Source organism: Conger conger, chromosome 13 (genome assembly GCF_963514075.1).
Source record: "Conger conger chromosome 13, fConCon1.1, whole genome shotgun sequence".
NCBI lineage: Eukaryota > Metazoa > Chordata > Actinopteri > Anguilliformes > Congridae > Conger > Conger conger.
In genome coordinates, this window is record NC_083772.1 from 13097590 (window position 1) to 13112423 (window position 14834).

At 50.5% G+C, this 14834-nt stretch overlaps 1 protein-coding gene across 1 annotated transcript in view; it reads left to right on the plus strand.

Annotated features, from left to right (window-relative positions):
* The window catches only part of arhgap35a (Rho GTPase activating protein 35a), a 68213-nt gene extending 59311 nt beyond the window's left edge, over positions 1 to 8902 (plus strand). Inside the window, exons 4-7 of the mRNA XM_061217329.1 lie at positions 1086 to 1163; positions 3230 to 3361; positions 7512 to 7617; positions 8047 to 8902. Coding sequence (XP_061073313.1) covers positions 1086 to 1163; positions 3230 to 3361; positions 7512 to 7617; positions 8047 to 8470 — 740 coding nt within the window. The 3' untranslated portion in view covers positions 8471 to 8902. The remainder of the gene's footprint in view (positions 1 to 1085; positions 1164 to 3229; positions 3362 to 7511; positions 7618 to 8046) is intronic.
* Positions 8903 to 14834: the final 5932 nt, after the last annotated feature.

The following is a 14834-nucleotide window of genomic DNA, read 5'->3' on the forward strand; positions in this document are numbered from 1 at the left end:
CTAAACAGTCATCATCAAGTGCAATTATTTTTTTATTTTTTTTGGGTTCGACAAGATGCTATACAAGCACTCCAAATAAGCATACAACAATTTAGAAATGGTGCTCAAATAGTACTCGCATAGTAGTAAGTAGCATGTAATCCTCCATTCATACGTGGGATGTCTGCTTCCGTTGTTTTTCTCTGTGGTTCCGTTTTTGTGCTTTTGGAGAAACGCAATGCCTGTCCTGTGGGTTGTATGCAATTGTGAAACATCCAGAGAGAGTGGTACATGTGATAGTGAGTTCAGTTCTCCGAAACCTCCTGTATCTGCCGGATTTGCATGTCGAGCGTTTGCATAATGTGAAATCAGCTGTGAAAGATGTGTGCACATCTAATATCCCGATGTGTGTATTCTGCTAAAATGCCCAATAAAACGTACGTCTCTGAAAAGCCACTGAAACCTCTTCTCACTCCTGTCTGGTGCTGTTGCTTTGTATTGAATTTGCTGGGTCCTCGCTGTGTGTGTGTGTGTGTGTGTGTGTGTGTGTGTGTGTGTGTGTGTGTGTGTGTGTGTGTGTGTGTGTGTGTGTGTGTGTGTGTGTGTGTGTGTGTGTGTGTGTGTGTGTGTGTGTGTGTGTGTGTGTGTGTGTGTGTGTGTGTGTGTGTTGTTCCAGTGCCTCCTCGGTGTTCCTGCTTGTTCTAATATGTCCTCAACATATTCCAGTGTGTTCTGTGTTTATAGTGTTTTCCAGCATCAGTTTCCTTAATATTTTCCTTACAGTGTGTTGTACAGTTTAATGACAGTGTTCCAGTGTGTCCCTAGCAGACCTGGCTCAAATATGTAATTGTTTTGGATTAAAAACATGTTCTTGCTTTACTGAGCTTGTCTGGTGTATTGGAACCTATGACATACTCTCTAAAGGCACGAACCCCGACTTCTGGTCTTTTTGGTTGGCTCAGTTACATCAGGCATGATCGCTTGAGCACAAATAAGTATTTGAATCCAAAACAATTGTGTATTTCACTCAGGTCTGGTCCTTAGTGTGTTGTAGACTGTAATGAAACTGTGTGCTGTGTGTAATTGAGATGCGCTTCTCTCGACAGGTTTGACGACAGAGGGGATCTATCGCGTGAGCGGGAACAAGGCCGAGATGGAGAGCATGCAGAGGCAGTTTGACCAGGGTGAGTCCGCCGCAACTGCCCCTAGTCTGACCACAACTGCCCCTGGTCTGACCGCAACTGCCCCTGGCCTGACCGCAACTGCCCCCGGTCTGACCGCCTCCGACTGCGGCTTTAACCGCCCGACTGAATGTCCCTGGTGGAGGGGAAACCGTACTTTCATGTTGTTGCTTGGCGTGGGCACATGTTGCGTTTTATGCTGTATCATGACTTCCGTCATGTTGTTCAATGAAGCTGTCCTCCAATTAAGTAGGGAGAGACAATATCACAAGCATAATAACAATAATAATTTCTATAGCACCATTCAAGATGCTTAACGGAGAATTAACAAGAACATTATGATTATGTCTTGACAAGCAAAAGCCCATTCAGTAGATCCATTCAGTAGATCCATTCAGTAGATCCATTCAGTAGATCCATACAGTAGGTCCATTCAGTAGGTCCATTCAGTAGGTCCATTCCAACACATTTCACTTGGGCAGCGCAGTTGGTTTGGGCACTGGGACCCTGCCTGCGCTGGGCCTGCCTGCTGACTGTCTGGTCTGCGGCTGTCAATCTGGGGAGAGAGCAGGGGGTATGCCTCTCTTCCACTTCTTTGGAGCGCGGAGCGCTCTGCAAGGCCGGCCCCCCGCCCCTGTTAATTTCCTCCAAATTGGATTGGCTAATGAAGCGTGCCCCTGGCGCAGTTCTGAGGAACGCCGCGCCCCCGCCTGTCCGCCTGTCCGCCGCTCCTGGCTCAGGTAATCGATAGGGGACGTCTCGTCTCCGCTAGATGAGGACGCGGAGGCGACGGCGTGGTTAGAGGGGGTTCAAACTGTGCCAAAACTCCCGCTGCCATCCCGCCCCCTCAGCCTCCGCCCACGCCCCGCGGCCCTCTGGGAAATGGCTTTCACGTGGCCGCCCGCCCCCGGACCCCTGACCCGCCGTGTGGGCGGAGGTTAGACTGCACTGGCAGAGAGGGCGCTTGTTCTGTCAGCCGGTTCCGCTTCACCGACGCGGGGGAGAGGAGGAAGAGGATGATGTCGGAGAAAGAAAAAAAAAAAAATCCAAACCCAGTAGGGAGAACCGCAGTCAGACTCCAGGGCTTTATACTTTACTCCAGACGAGCAGGAATTAATCAGGAGCGATTTTTTAATTAAGTTCCTATTTTTTCTTTCTTTTTTTTTAAAAATCCTTTTCAACAGTCATCGAATCCCTCTCTTTAATTTAAAACAAATTCTGTCCAGGAGGATGGCCACAGTAATTACACTTGCGATGGTTTTTAATGAGACCCTGCTGTTCGTTCGTTCGCTCCGGACCCCCGTCCCTGCGCTCGCCAGATTAGCATCGAATGCTATGAAGCGAAGTGTTAAACACGCTTTGCAGGGATTAATCCCCATGAATAATGCATGGCGGGGGCAAAGGATAACCAGTGAACTGCTTTGGGTGCAGGGGCTGCGAGGTCATGGATGTTCGGTAATTGAAATGTGTGATTTGTGTGTTTGTGTGCGGCGCTGTTGCAGTGTGTGTGCGCAAAGTCACGACGTGAGTCGGAGCTTACGCTGCTTCTGGGGGTGTAAATCGTCCTCTCTTTCAGGTTATGCAGAGGAAGGTTTTGCCTTGAAACTAAGTGCCCTTTTTCCCCTGAACAATGATGAATTCTATACTGTTAATGCTGTTTTTTTTTTTTACTGCAATAACTTGTAGGCGGTGAACTTGATGTCACGGTTGCTAAGCAAGCTTACCTGCGTCGGTTGTTAGTTTATGTTTTCATGAACAATATTTTAAGCCTTAACCATTTCTTTACTCTCTTTGTGATAGACTGTGCGTGCAATTGCCACAAAAACTATACAATGCAGTAAATGCATCTGTGCATTTGTCAATTTAAATGATTACACATCTAAGCACAAAGGGGCATTTCTATTATACTGAATGTGTGTGTGTTTTGTCTCTAAATACCGGCTCATAATGATGACATCATTCCCAGGGACCAGGGACATTGCAGCTCATTCGACTGTGTTTTGGTGTTTTTTGTGTGGGGGGGGTTTGGGGGGTTTGTGGGACGGATTTAAAGCTCCCTCTCCCCACAGATCACAACCTGGACCTGATGGAGAAGGACTTCACTGTGAACACGGTGGCGGGTGCCATGAAGAGCTTCTTCTCCGAGCTCCCTGACCCACTGGTGCCCTACGTCATGCAGGTCGAGCTGGTGGAGGCTCACAGTGAGTGCTGATGGAGGGATGGATGGATGGAGGGAGGGATGGAGGGATGGATGGATGGAGGGAGGGAGGGAGGGAGGGATGGATGGAGGGATAAAAATACATTTAAAAAAAGATTCCTGCCCTGGTCATCTGATCCAGGATCAGCGTCCACCACATTAACCATAAGCGCTATCCATTGTGTTGTAAAGCCTGGTCTTATCCAGGGTCAGTGTTAAACGTGGGGTAGAATGACCGGCCTCCTGCCTGGCAGGGGCGTGCAGGGGTGTTGGGGTGAAGCGTTTGGGTTTTTGCGAAGATGCCGGAGTGCAAACGATCTTGCTCGCTCGCTCTGGGAATGAGATGTGAGGGCGGCCGCGGCCTCCCCCTCCCTGCTCTTTCCTTTCTGGGCACAAACACTCACCTGCGGAGACGGACAGCTGAATGATTGAGGATTTTGGCTTATCCAAACACGGCACCAGGGGCCAGCGATAACTCTGCGGCCCTTTCTGTTCCCCTTACCCCTGCTGCACTGTGAAAGGCTCTCCGCTGCAAAAAGGGCCTGCAGTTTTGTCTGGAGTAGAAAAACGCAAGAATGAGGCCCAGAGGGGAAGTACAGTTGTAGACCGACTACATTTCCCAGATCCCATTGCTGCTGCTGCTGCTGCTGCTGCTGCTGCTCAGCGCTACAAGATTGGCAGGCTCTTATTGGTTGACATTTTGAAACTATGCTTCATTTGCTTGAGTGTATTTGCGCGACCTCGTCATTAGTTTCTTCATCCGTCTGTATTTGATGCAGCAGATGAGAGTTCGCGCTCTGTTCGTTCCTCTTGTTCGTCCTAATGGCTTGAACTCGGGCTTCTGTGTGTGTAAAAATAGCAACAAGCTGAACTCCGGCTTGAACCCATTCCAGGGTTTGATTGGAAGTGATAAAGCTGTCATTTGGATGTCTCTATAGTTGGTTTGTGCTTTTAGATGCGTGTACGCAAGTAAAAAATAAAATAATGAATGGTGAGTCACTTGTTTTCTTTATATAGTTATCACTATGGCTACGGTTTCACGGTACATTGACCAGTCCCCATTTAAAACTTGTTGTGCGATTAAGACGGAGTATATATTTGTAGTTTATGTCATTGCAACACTTATGTATTTTTAAGTAATTGACAGAGGGGCTTACTGTAAGGGCTACATACATTAGGGTTATTTTTATTGTAGCTTGTCTTTCTGCAGCAGAACATATTGCATGTGTAACAGAAGTTCTGACATGTTGATTCTGAAGCTTACCGAGGCTGCCGTGTTTGAGTGTGCTGATGTAGCGCTAGCGCTGCTCGTGAATGATCGATTGGAGGCCTGCAGTGGGCCTGTAGTGTGAAGGGAAGGCCCAGAGTCAGACACCCTCCCTCCCTGGGGATGCGGGCGCCAGCTGTGCGTGGCCCCCCTGGGAATCCCGGGCGCGTGGGGGCCACGTCAGCCCACGTCACCCCACCCCACCCCATGTCACCTCACCCCACCCCACCCCACCCCACGTCACCTCACCCCATGTCACCTCACCCCACCTCACCTCACCCCACCCCGCCCCACGTCACCTCACCCCACTCTGGTGATTCTCAATGGGCCGCGAAGGCAGCCCAGATACACGGCATTTAATTATAGATATTGAATAAATATCCATACAAAAAATTAATTTGTGTAAAAAAATAAAAAATTAAATTAAAAAAAAGAAGTCTTCTGACCATCTGTTTCCTTTTAAACGGCTGAAACAAAAGGAGACCTGCTGACGAACGCATCGCGGGTTGTTGGCAGCCTACTCCCGTTTGTTCGGTTTGCTGCTGACATGACATTTTTTAATTAGATTTAAAAGGTTGCCGTTATCTTCGGTGACACAGCGCTTTGGTTTGAGGCGCGGTGAAGCTCGCCACCCGCAGCGTGCCCGGTAACAACGGTCCTCCAATCACAGCGCTTTGTGACGTCCCAGCAGTCCGTACCGGGCCCGCTTCAGGCCCTGACCCGCCCCGAGAGGACCGGGGCTTTATCGCATTAGATCTTTTACAGGTCAGCGCTAACAACTCTCTTGGTTGATAGCCCGTGAATAGAAACGGGCACGCAGAGTGCAAATTAAGCTTTTAAAAACAATTACGGTTTTTAGGCACAGATTGAAATGGAAGTGCATTTTCTGCACCATCATCTCCTGCCTCTCAGATGGCTGGTAAATGGGCTGTGTGATATGGGAGGGGTTCAGAACAGTCAAAGCCCTCTGGCCTGGCCGGGGTGCCCGTTCCTCTGGAGTGTTGCCTCTCTCCCCTCATTTGGATTGACTTGTATGAAATACAATTTTTCATACGAGGTTACATTTAAGAGAGTAGCTCACTTACTGTGTTTTTTTAGGACATAATTTTCTGCTTTAGTGTCCATTTTTGATTGGCAGTTAACGGCAGATAAGTTGGAAGCTTCCAGAAGTTTCTGACTACTTCCTGGCTTCCAAAATGGCCGCTGTAGGCCATTGGCGGGTTTTTGATCTCACTTAATTAATATGTCCGGGAAAATACTCGGATGTTTCCGGAAACTGTACATATGTAGATGTTATACCCCTAAGTCACTATTATGAACATAAATTATGAATATAAATATAAACGCTTACGCTTATTTTCTCGAGAGCGGATCTCTCGGGTTTCTCGTGGCAAACAAAATGGTTCCAGCTGAAGATAATGATTACAGTGGAATCAGTTAACAGCACAGGTACCGCCCCTGGAGCTCTCCTGTCACTGCACCGTCTGCTTTGGAGGCCCTGAAATGTCTTTTCTGTTTTAAGGCCATAGACCCCCTGAACAGCCCTGTGCCAGCAATTGTAAAGTTGCCAGGTAGTTAGAAACTTCTGAAAATATCGAAAATATCCCAACTGAAAACGAGTATCAAAAGACCCAATAAAATTAACAATCCATTGAAATATATTTTCCAGGAACAGGCCTATACAAGGATACTGGAATACATAATGAACGGGCCGTTCTGCCCTTTCAGGCGAACCTTTTAGCCCAAAACTGGGGCATGTCACTGGATGTTCTGGGGCGTTTCAGATCAGGTCGTGCGGGGTCCTTATGGATGCAGCAGCAGAGCCACTCCCTGGGATTCAAACCCGTGACCCCCCCGGTTCTGCGTGTGACCGATCCGCCGCGGCACTGCCTTGTCTCCGCGGCGATGGCGGTGACATCAGCGTTTGTGCCCGGCAAAGCACACATCTGTCATCTGGGGTCACATGAGCGGGAGAGGGAGGGAGATTAAGCGAGCGAGCGAGGAATACAGGGCTGCCTGTATGTGACGGATGATGTAAGCATGTTTGAGTCACTGCTGCCATTGTTCCGCGTGCTCGGAACGAGGGAAAACGAGCGTGTGTGTCTGTGTGTGATTTTGTGTGTGTGTGCCTGTGTGTGTGTGTGTGCAACGCTTTAACCACTTCTATTCATATTCTCCTGGATTTTTAATTCGCTTTGCTCAATTTGTTTTTATCATGCCTCTCCAGTGTTTTTTAATGGAAACCTCTACATCATTTCATTGTTTAAACAGAGAAATTAAATGAGTGATTATTATAATCCGTTTCATTCCTCCACTGGCAGAAATAAACAGAAGGAACTTTGTGTGAGCAGTGTCAGCACTGTGGCACAAACAGGGCTGGGGTTTTCCTCATCGATCATTGGTCCACCAGCCATGATCCAGCACTAAAGTGCAGGGCCAATGAGAGGCCAGTGCGCAGAGCTAAGCGTGGAGAGAAACAACGGGACTGATTGGACAAAAACCCTGTTCTATTAATCCAAACTGGCCTATTCGCGGTAGGCTGTGCTGGACTGTTTAGAATCACCTCTGAGTGACACAACCTGTTTGGCGGTGGTGGGGGCGGGGTAGACCGCTTTCAGGAAGTGACATCGCGCTCGTCTTGTGGACGCGCCCAGGCCTCCTGCCTCGTAAACGGTTTCCCAGGCAGAGCGGGCCGGGTGCTGTTTTGACAGCAGGTTCACACAGCGTGGCCGTGACTTTCAACACCCTCCGCGCCCTCGCAGGCCCCTGTGCCTTGTGTGTTTGTGCAGACTAAATGCATTGTGTCAGAGGAGAGCCCTGCTTTCTGTGTGTATGTGTGTGTGTGTGTGTGTGTGTGTAATGTGTGTGTGTTACACTGTCTCCGCAGAGATTAACGACAGGGAGCAGAAGATGCAGACCATGAAGGAGGTGCTACGGAAGTTTCCGCGTGAGAACTACGACGTCTTCAAATACGTCATCGGCCATCTCCACAAGTGAGTGTGTGTCGGTGTGAATGCATGTGTGTGAGTATGCATAAGTGCACGCATGTGTTTGTGTGTGTGTGTGTGAGAGAGAATATGCATGTTTATGTGTGTGTGTGTGAGAGAGTATACGTGTGTGAGTGCATGTGAGAGAGTATACGTGTGTGAGTGCATGTGAGAGAGTATACATGTGTGTGAGTGCATGTGTGAGAGTATACGTGTGTGTGTGTGTGTGTGAGTGCATGTGTTAGAGTATACGTGTGTGTGAGTGCATGTGAGAGAGAGAGAGTGTGTGTGTGTGTGTGTGTGTGTGTGAGTGAGTGCATGTGAGAGAGTATACGTGTGTGTGTGTGTGTGTGTGTGTGTGTGTGTGTGTGTGTATTTGTGTGTGTGTGCATGCGTGTGTGTATACAGTCAGGAGTAACCCCTGCTTCCTCTCAGGGTGAGCCAGAATAACCGGGTGAACCTGATGACCTGTGAGAACCTGTCCATCTGCTTCTGGCCCACGCTGATGCGGCCGGACTTCACCACCATGGACGCCCTGACCGCCACCCGCACCTACCAGACAATCATCGAGTGCTTCATCCACCAGTGCGCGTACTTCTTCTACAATCAGCCCCTCGTCGACACGCCCAGCGGCATCTCCGGACTGTCCGGACTGTCCTGCCTGCCCGCCTCCCCCACCACCCTGTCCGGAGGCTCCGCCTACTCCTGCTACACCTCCCCGGCCGCCGCCTCCTCCCCCTACACCCCCCTGCAGCAATCCCCGCCCCACTCCCCGCCCGCCACCCCCCAATCCCCCCTGCAGGCCCTGCTCCCCTCGCTCCACCCCCACCACACCCCCACTGAACCACAGACGCTGTGAGAGAGAGAGGGAGGGAGAGACAGAGAGTGAGTGAGGGAGGTAGAGAGAGAGAGATAGAGATAGAGGGAGAAAGTAAGTGTGAAGGAAAAGGGAAGAGGGATGATTTTGTTTGCCGCAATGCTGGACTTTACTCTTGAATGCAGACACTTTTTTTTTCCCCCTGCTAGAGGGGGAGAGAGGGAGAGGGAGAAGAGGAGAGGGAAGAGGAGAAGTGCAGGGGAGGAGAGAGGAGAGGAAGAGGGGAGGAAGAGAGAGGAGAGCAGAGGAACACTGAAACTCCTTATTTGTCTTCCCGGAGCCCCTCCTCTTGCGCTCTCTCTGGTTTCTGTGTCTCCCTCGCTGCTTTCCTGTCCCCTAGCCCTCCTGCCTTAGAAACAACACACCCCCCACCACACACACACACACACACCCACACACACCTCACACACACACTCTCACTCACACACCTCACACACACACTCTCACACGCACACACACGCACACACACACACACACACACACACCTCACACACTCTCACACCTCTTACACACACACACTCACACACACACACACCTCACACACACACACCTCACACTCACACACACACACACCTCACACTCACACACACACACACCTCACACACACACACACCTCACACACACACACACACACACACACACACACACACACACTCGGAGGCGTAGGTTCACTGGTGTCTGTTGCCGTTCCTCCTCCCTCCCGCTCACTGTGGTGTGGAACGCCCCGCCCTGCGGTGCCCCGCCCCGGCGTGTAGGGGTGCGGCCCGGCGGGGGAGTCCCCTCGTGGTGCCAGTCTGTGCCGCAGCTCTCCTGGGGTGACGTGCTCCCAACTCAACTCTCCCGCAATGACATTTGGGCTAACAGGCAGAGAGGTGTGCTTGGACCGTCGATGAACTGAAAAACTTTTAACTCTAACCCCCTTCTAGCTCCATTTTGGCTCTTCAGTCCCCCTCTGACCCTTGACCCCGGAATTGGCCCAGTTTGCATGGGGTGCAGGGTGCGGTCTGAGCCTGTCAGGAGGGGAGTACTGTGGTACTGCGGGGGGGGATTCATTCAGGCTCTTCCTTTACTCTGCCCCACCGGCCCTAACCCTGACCCCCCCGAACAGCCCACCGGACCTGCTTTCACAGACTAGAGCCCTCCACCTTCTGTGGGCGAGCCCTGGGAGGTCGGGTCCGCCCTCGGATCGATGCGCGCCTCCCCCCCGCGCCTCCCTCTGCGTCTCCTCTGTCGCTTCATCCGCTGGCAGAAGACTGCCCGAAGGCTTTTATTTCCATTTCTTGTTTTCGCCCCCTCCACGCCCCCCCCCCGCTTCTTTTCCTTTATCTCTGACGTGTGGAATTATGGGATGGATCAGCTGACAGGGTCATCCAGCCGTTCGGCGAGTTCAGCGGCGCTTTCGGACCGTGCGATCAAACGCACGGGGAGTTCCCTGCTCCTGCGTGGGTTCTCAAAAGACTTCCTGGGTCAAGGACTTGTAGCTAGCGGGTGGGGGTGGGGGGTGGGTAGGGGTTTTGGGGGTTTGGGGGTTTGGGACAGGGTACGGGTGCGAGTAAGATATGCACTTTAATGGCCTCAGAACACTACCACAGACGCTGGAGGAAACGGGACGTGCCCGCCAAGATGGCCTCCAAAAGCGTCCCGTATCCCAGCATGCCGGCTCGCGCCCCCGTTTCCGCCTCTCCGGCTGGGAGCTGTGGGCCGAGCCTCCAGCCTCTGTCTCCGTCTCACTCCCGGGTCACCGTGAGCAGCCCGCGGTCCGGTGGACGTGTGTGTGTGTGTGTGTGTGTCCGTGCTCCGTTTCCACAGCCTCCCGGTCGCTTCGGGCTCCGCACAGATAAAAATATCCTGTTGATTTAAAGTGTGTTTGTTGGTGGTGGTATTGGAACGAGTTTCAGAGGGGAGAGGGGGGATCGGGGGGGAGATAAGGCGCTGAAAATATGTCTGCAGGTGTCAACACGTCGAGCTGCCGAGCGAAATTGTGTCGGCCAAATTGAGGAGCCCCGATTGGTCTGATTGAGGTTGCCATGGGTGCCACCAGGATGATGTTGGAGAAACAGGGAGACAGGAAGTGGCGGGTGGAACGCGGCGTAAACGTTTCCCCGTGTGTGATTTCATGTCTGTCGGGCCAGGTACACGGAGAAAAGAGCAGCGGACTGGTGCACAATGCGGATGCGTTGTGTGTGTTAGCAGGGTGTGTTAGCAGGGTGTGTGTGCTGCCTCTGGTGAGGGGTATAGCAGGCTAGAGGGTGGGCTGGTCGCCCCTGACTCAGGGTACAATCTGAAAACTCTGCAAAAAAGAAAAAAAAAAAAGGATAAAAAAAAATGTCTCCTGACATCCCACAATGCAGTGCACGCTGGCATGAGCTTACAGGTCACATCCGCCGCAGCCCGGCCCGCAGGGCGGCGATCCGCCCCCTGCGACACAAGCGTGTCAAAGGGCGTCTCCACAGCAACAGGGTTCACACTCACCTTTGCCTTATTAGGGCTGGATAGGCAAAGCGGGCAAGCTGTGCCTCTGACATCAGGGGTGTTCCCATGGCGCCCAGGAGGAGAGAGAGCCGCAGGCGTCTCGGCCGTTAGGGAAGGCCCTGTCCTCTTCCCCCCACCCCCCCCCCCCCCCCCCCCGTGGGAGCCTGCGATGAGAAGTCTGAGCTGGAAACTGGGAGAGAGGAGGAGAGGGACAGAGGGAGGGAGAGAGGAGCAGAGGGACAGAGGGAGGGAGGGAGAGAGGAGGAGAAAATGGTGCGACGGAATCGATTGTTGGCGGGTGTCAGCCAGATCCGGGCCCAGATATCGCCGCGGCTGCAGTCTATAAAGGGCCCGCGCTGCCGTTTGTTCCTAAAAGCCCCAATTAAAACTAACCCTGCAGCTCAAAGCAGGCTGGCAGCAGCATTCACCATCACTGCAGAACACTGTCGTCTGGATTACCAACCGGAAGATACGCTTTAAAAAGAGAAAAAGAGAAAAAAATGAAAGCTACCTTGAATGTTGGCCGGTTTAAAAGATGGACTCAGTTTCCAGGGTTAAAAGCGGGTCCAGTTAAACTGCTGGTTGTCTCTGCTTCTCGGCACAAAGAGTGTGAGCCTGTGTGTGTGTGCGTGTCTGTGTGTGTCTGTGTGTGTGTGTGAGAGAGAGTGAGAATGATTGTGTGTGTGTCCCTAGCACTAGCCTGCGGGTCCATTCACCTTTGCTGTCTCATTCTTCATTAAAAAACAGAAATGGTGCAGTCGGCCCAGCAGCCTGTGCTCAGACATTGCACAACGGTAACGGAGAGCGTGAGCTCACCGCTGCCACCTGCTGGCAAACACGCGCACTGCTGCCTCCGCTCCTTACCGGAATGCAGCGAGGTTATAGGTCACGCAAAACCAGCATACCATTGTAGATATTCTCCACTCTGCATTATCCCGAGCGCGCTGAGTGGAGGTGAGCCATTAGAGGTATCCGCTGACCTAATTTTCCTCCAGACTTTTCCGACCGGCATGTGAAACACAGTAACCCAGATTAAGCCCGGAGAACTGGGCCGTGTAATCCCTGGCACGGCCAGACTGTCCACTGCTGGAGCTACGACCGTGGCGCTTAATTTTATTTTGAGTATGCTGGCATTCGATTAACGTCTCGTAACACGGGAGCGTGCTGTGACCTGGAACAGGTGGGACTGCAGTGTGATTGGTCACGCTGCTCAAACCCAGAACGCTTACTTTGATTCCACTCTTGGGTTACTGTCCTGTTGTGCCATACCCTCGGTAAACAGTTGCCAACAACAGAAAACAGGCCAAAAGTCACCCTCTAAGGCAGGGGTCTCCAATCTTATCCAGAAAGGGCCGGTGTGTGTGCAGGTTGTTGTTTTAGTACAGGACTTAAGACAGCTGATTCTGCTCATCAAGGTCTTGATTAAAGACCACGGTTAGTTCATTAGTATAATCAGGTGTGTTACTGCTGGGTTAAAACAAAAACCTGCTCCCACGCCGGCCCTTTTAGGATAAGATTGGAGACCACTGCTCTAAGGTGTCTATGGTTTTGAAATTGTGTCTGTGGTCATTTCTCTTAAAGTACTGAAATTAAGGCACAGTGAAATTAATAACGTGTGGACCAATAGGAATTCCCACACAATTGACACTAATGAGTTGTTTATTATTGTACTATCCTGACATCAGTATTGCTGTGGTCTTTATATGGGTGATTCGCACCTTTAACGTTCCAGGATGAAGTTCTCCAGCAGTTCTGGATGCGGCTGTCACCGGACTCTGTGATTTGGGCCGGTCTTGACCGTGCTAGAACCCCCCCCCCCTGTCTTCAGGCCCACGGACGCCTCTAATCTGTTTGTATCCTGTGTGAATAGGGTTCTCGAATTCAGGAAGTCCCTTCCCGTAAAGTTCTGGAAGGTCTGAGTGGAACGTGGGCTTTTATTCGGAGGTCTGCTGTTCGTCCCGCCAACCGGCAAGCCATCCCAGAATTCCTGGGCACTCGCAGCACTGAAAGCTGTTTCATTGATTTCTGGGAGATCGAGTTTTCGCATGGAGTTAGCTCGACGATATACAGGCATATTTGGGAGAATTTTTAAATGGGATTTTTCTGCTGGGGAACATTGGGAAATGGCACTTTTTCATTTTGTATTTATGAAAAGATTTTGTCATGGCTTCACCTGAAAATAAAGTTGGGAAGGTTGTATGTGCTGTACGTATGTATGCATGCGTGTGTATGCATCAGGGACGGTAACACGGAAATGCCACCTATGTCAAGCTGACCGGCTGGTCCCTTCGAACATGAGTCCTGTGTCCGCGGTTCCAGTCTCTACGCCATCACCGGTTCAGGCCCAACCCAGAGTTTGAATCGTTTGAATCCAAACCGCCTTTCCACGACGAGGTGAAAATGGCTGCTCTTCTCCGGGGGGAACGGCGTCCGATTTCGGGCGAGGGTGAGCTCACCGGGCTTCGCCCCGTCTGTGCACATATCCCCCCCGCGCCCGCACCCCCGCTCCGGCCGCCGGGGGGCTCCTGGGCCGGTCCTGAGCGGCCCCTGGGCACTCTGCTCTCCAGACGGAGGGTCCGTGGGACTCGTACTTGAAGAAACTGTGCTTTCAAGCAGAGGAGCGAAGCGGCCTTGGCTGGTGTTCCCCCACCCTTTTTGAATATGGCTCTGAGCACAGTTTAATCTTTATTTTTGGGGGGGGGGGTAGTGATATGTTGGGTTTGAAGGGAAGGGGGCGGGGGGGGTTGACATGTAGGAGTTGGGGTTGGGGCGAATTCTGGTACTTGTGTTTGAATGCCCGCTACGCATTCTCTGTGTATATCAATGCATTAACACTAAACAGACCGAGAGACGGAGACGCCGCTTAACGGGGCAAGAGGGAGAACATACGCGACAAAAATGGAAAACAATTGTATTGAAAAAAAAAAAAAATGTGACATTGGTTCAGCAATCTTATGTGGCTGCATCACTTTGTTTTTCTTTATTTTTGCAACAATGGTGACAGATTGTCTGTTAAGTTAAATGAAAAAAAAAAACAAGCAAACTATATTCAAATGGTTGTTTATTTGTATGTTAGGGGTCTAACACTCTGCCCTTTAGTCGATGGTGATAGAAAAACATTTCTTTTAATGTTTTATTTTAATAATTAAAAAAAGACCATTTTTTAACAATTTTGTGAATGGTGTTGAGGCCAATTCAGTATAGTGCATGATTTAAGACCAAGCCAATGGGAGCGACCTGCTGCTCTCAATATTTAAAAAAAAAAAGAATAAAAAAAAATAAAATGATGAAAAAAATAAAAATGAAAAAAAATGAAATAAATGAAGTAAAACAAAAAGATACATCAACAAAAAATCATGTTATTTGCTAAAAGTATCGTACTTTGTCTCAATGGGAATGGTGTACAAACATTAAGGCCTTATGTGACCTGTATTATAGTTAATAAATCAATCTTGTAAAGTCTGCCTCCTGTCTGTCTTTCTGTTATCTGTTTTTAATGGAAAAAGTTTGAAAGCACTCAGTTTGTGTGTTCAGCATGAAGCCTGAGACAGTTTCAGTACCCTCCACAGCCAGAGGTAGAACTACTGAATGCTGTGCTTTTGCCTTATCTGTGTTTTAATTGCCCCCATGTCCTTTATTAACTGTGGTTTGTTTTAAGGGCCAGACAAAAGGTGCATTGTTCCCTGTATTCACCCCATAGAGAGACCGAGTGCAACAGAATGCTGATGGGCAGTGAAGTCCACAGCTGGATATGGTGTTGTTCATTTAAGCTTCCCCTTGACTACAGTTCCCGTCAGCACTGTGGTGGTAGGATTGCCCCGAAACCTCCCCTCAAGACAGAATAGTCGCCAACAAGCATTCATGCTTGGTCGGT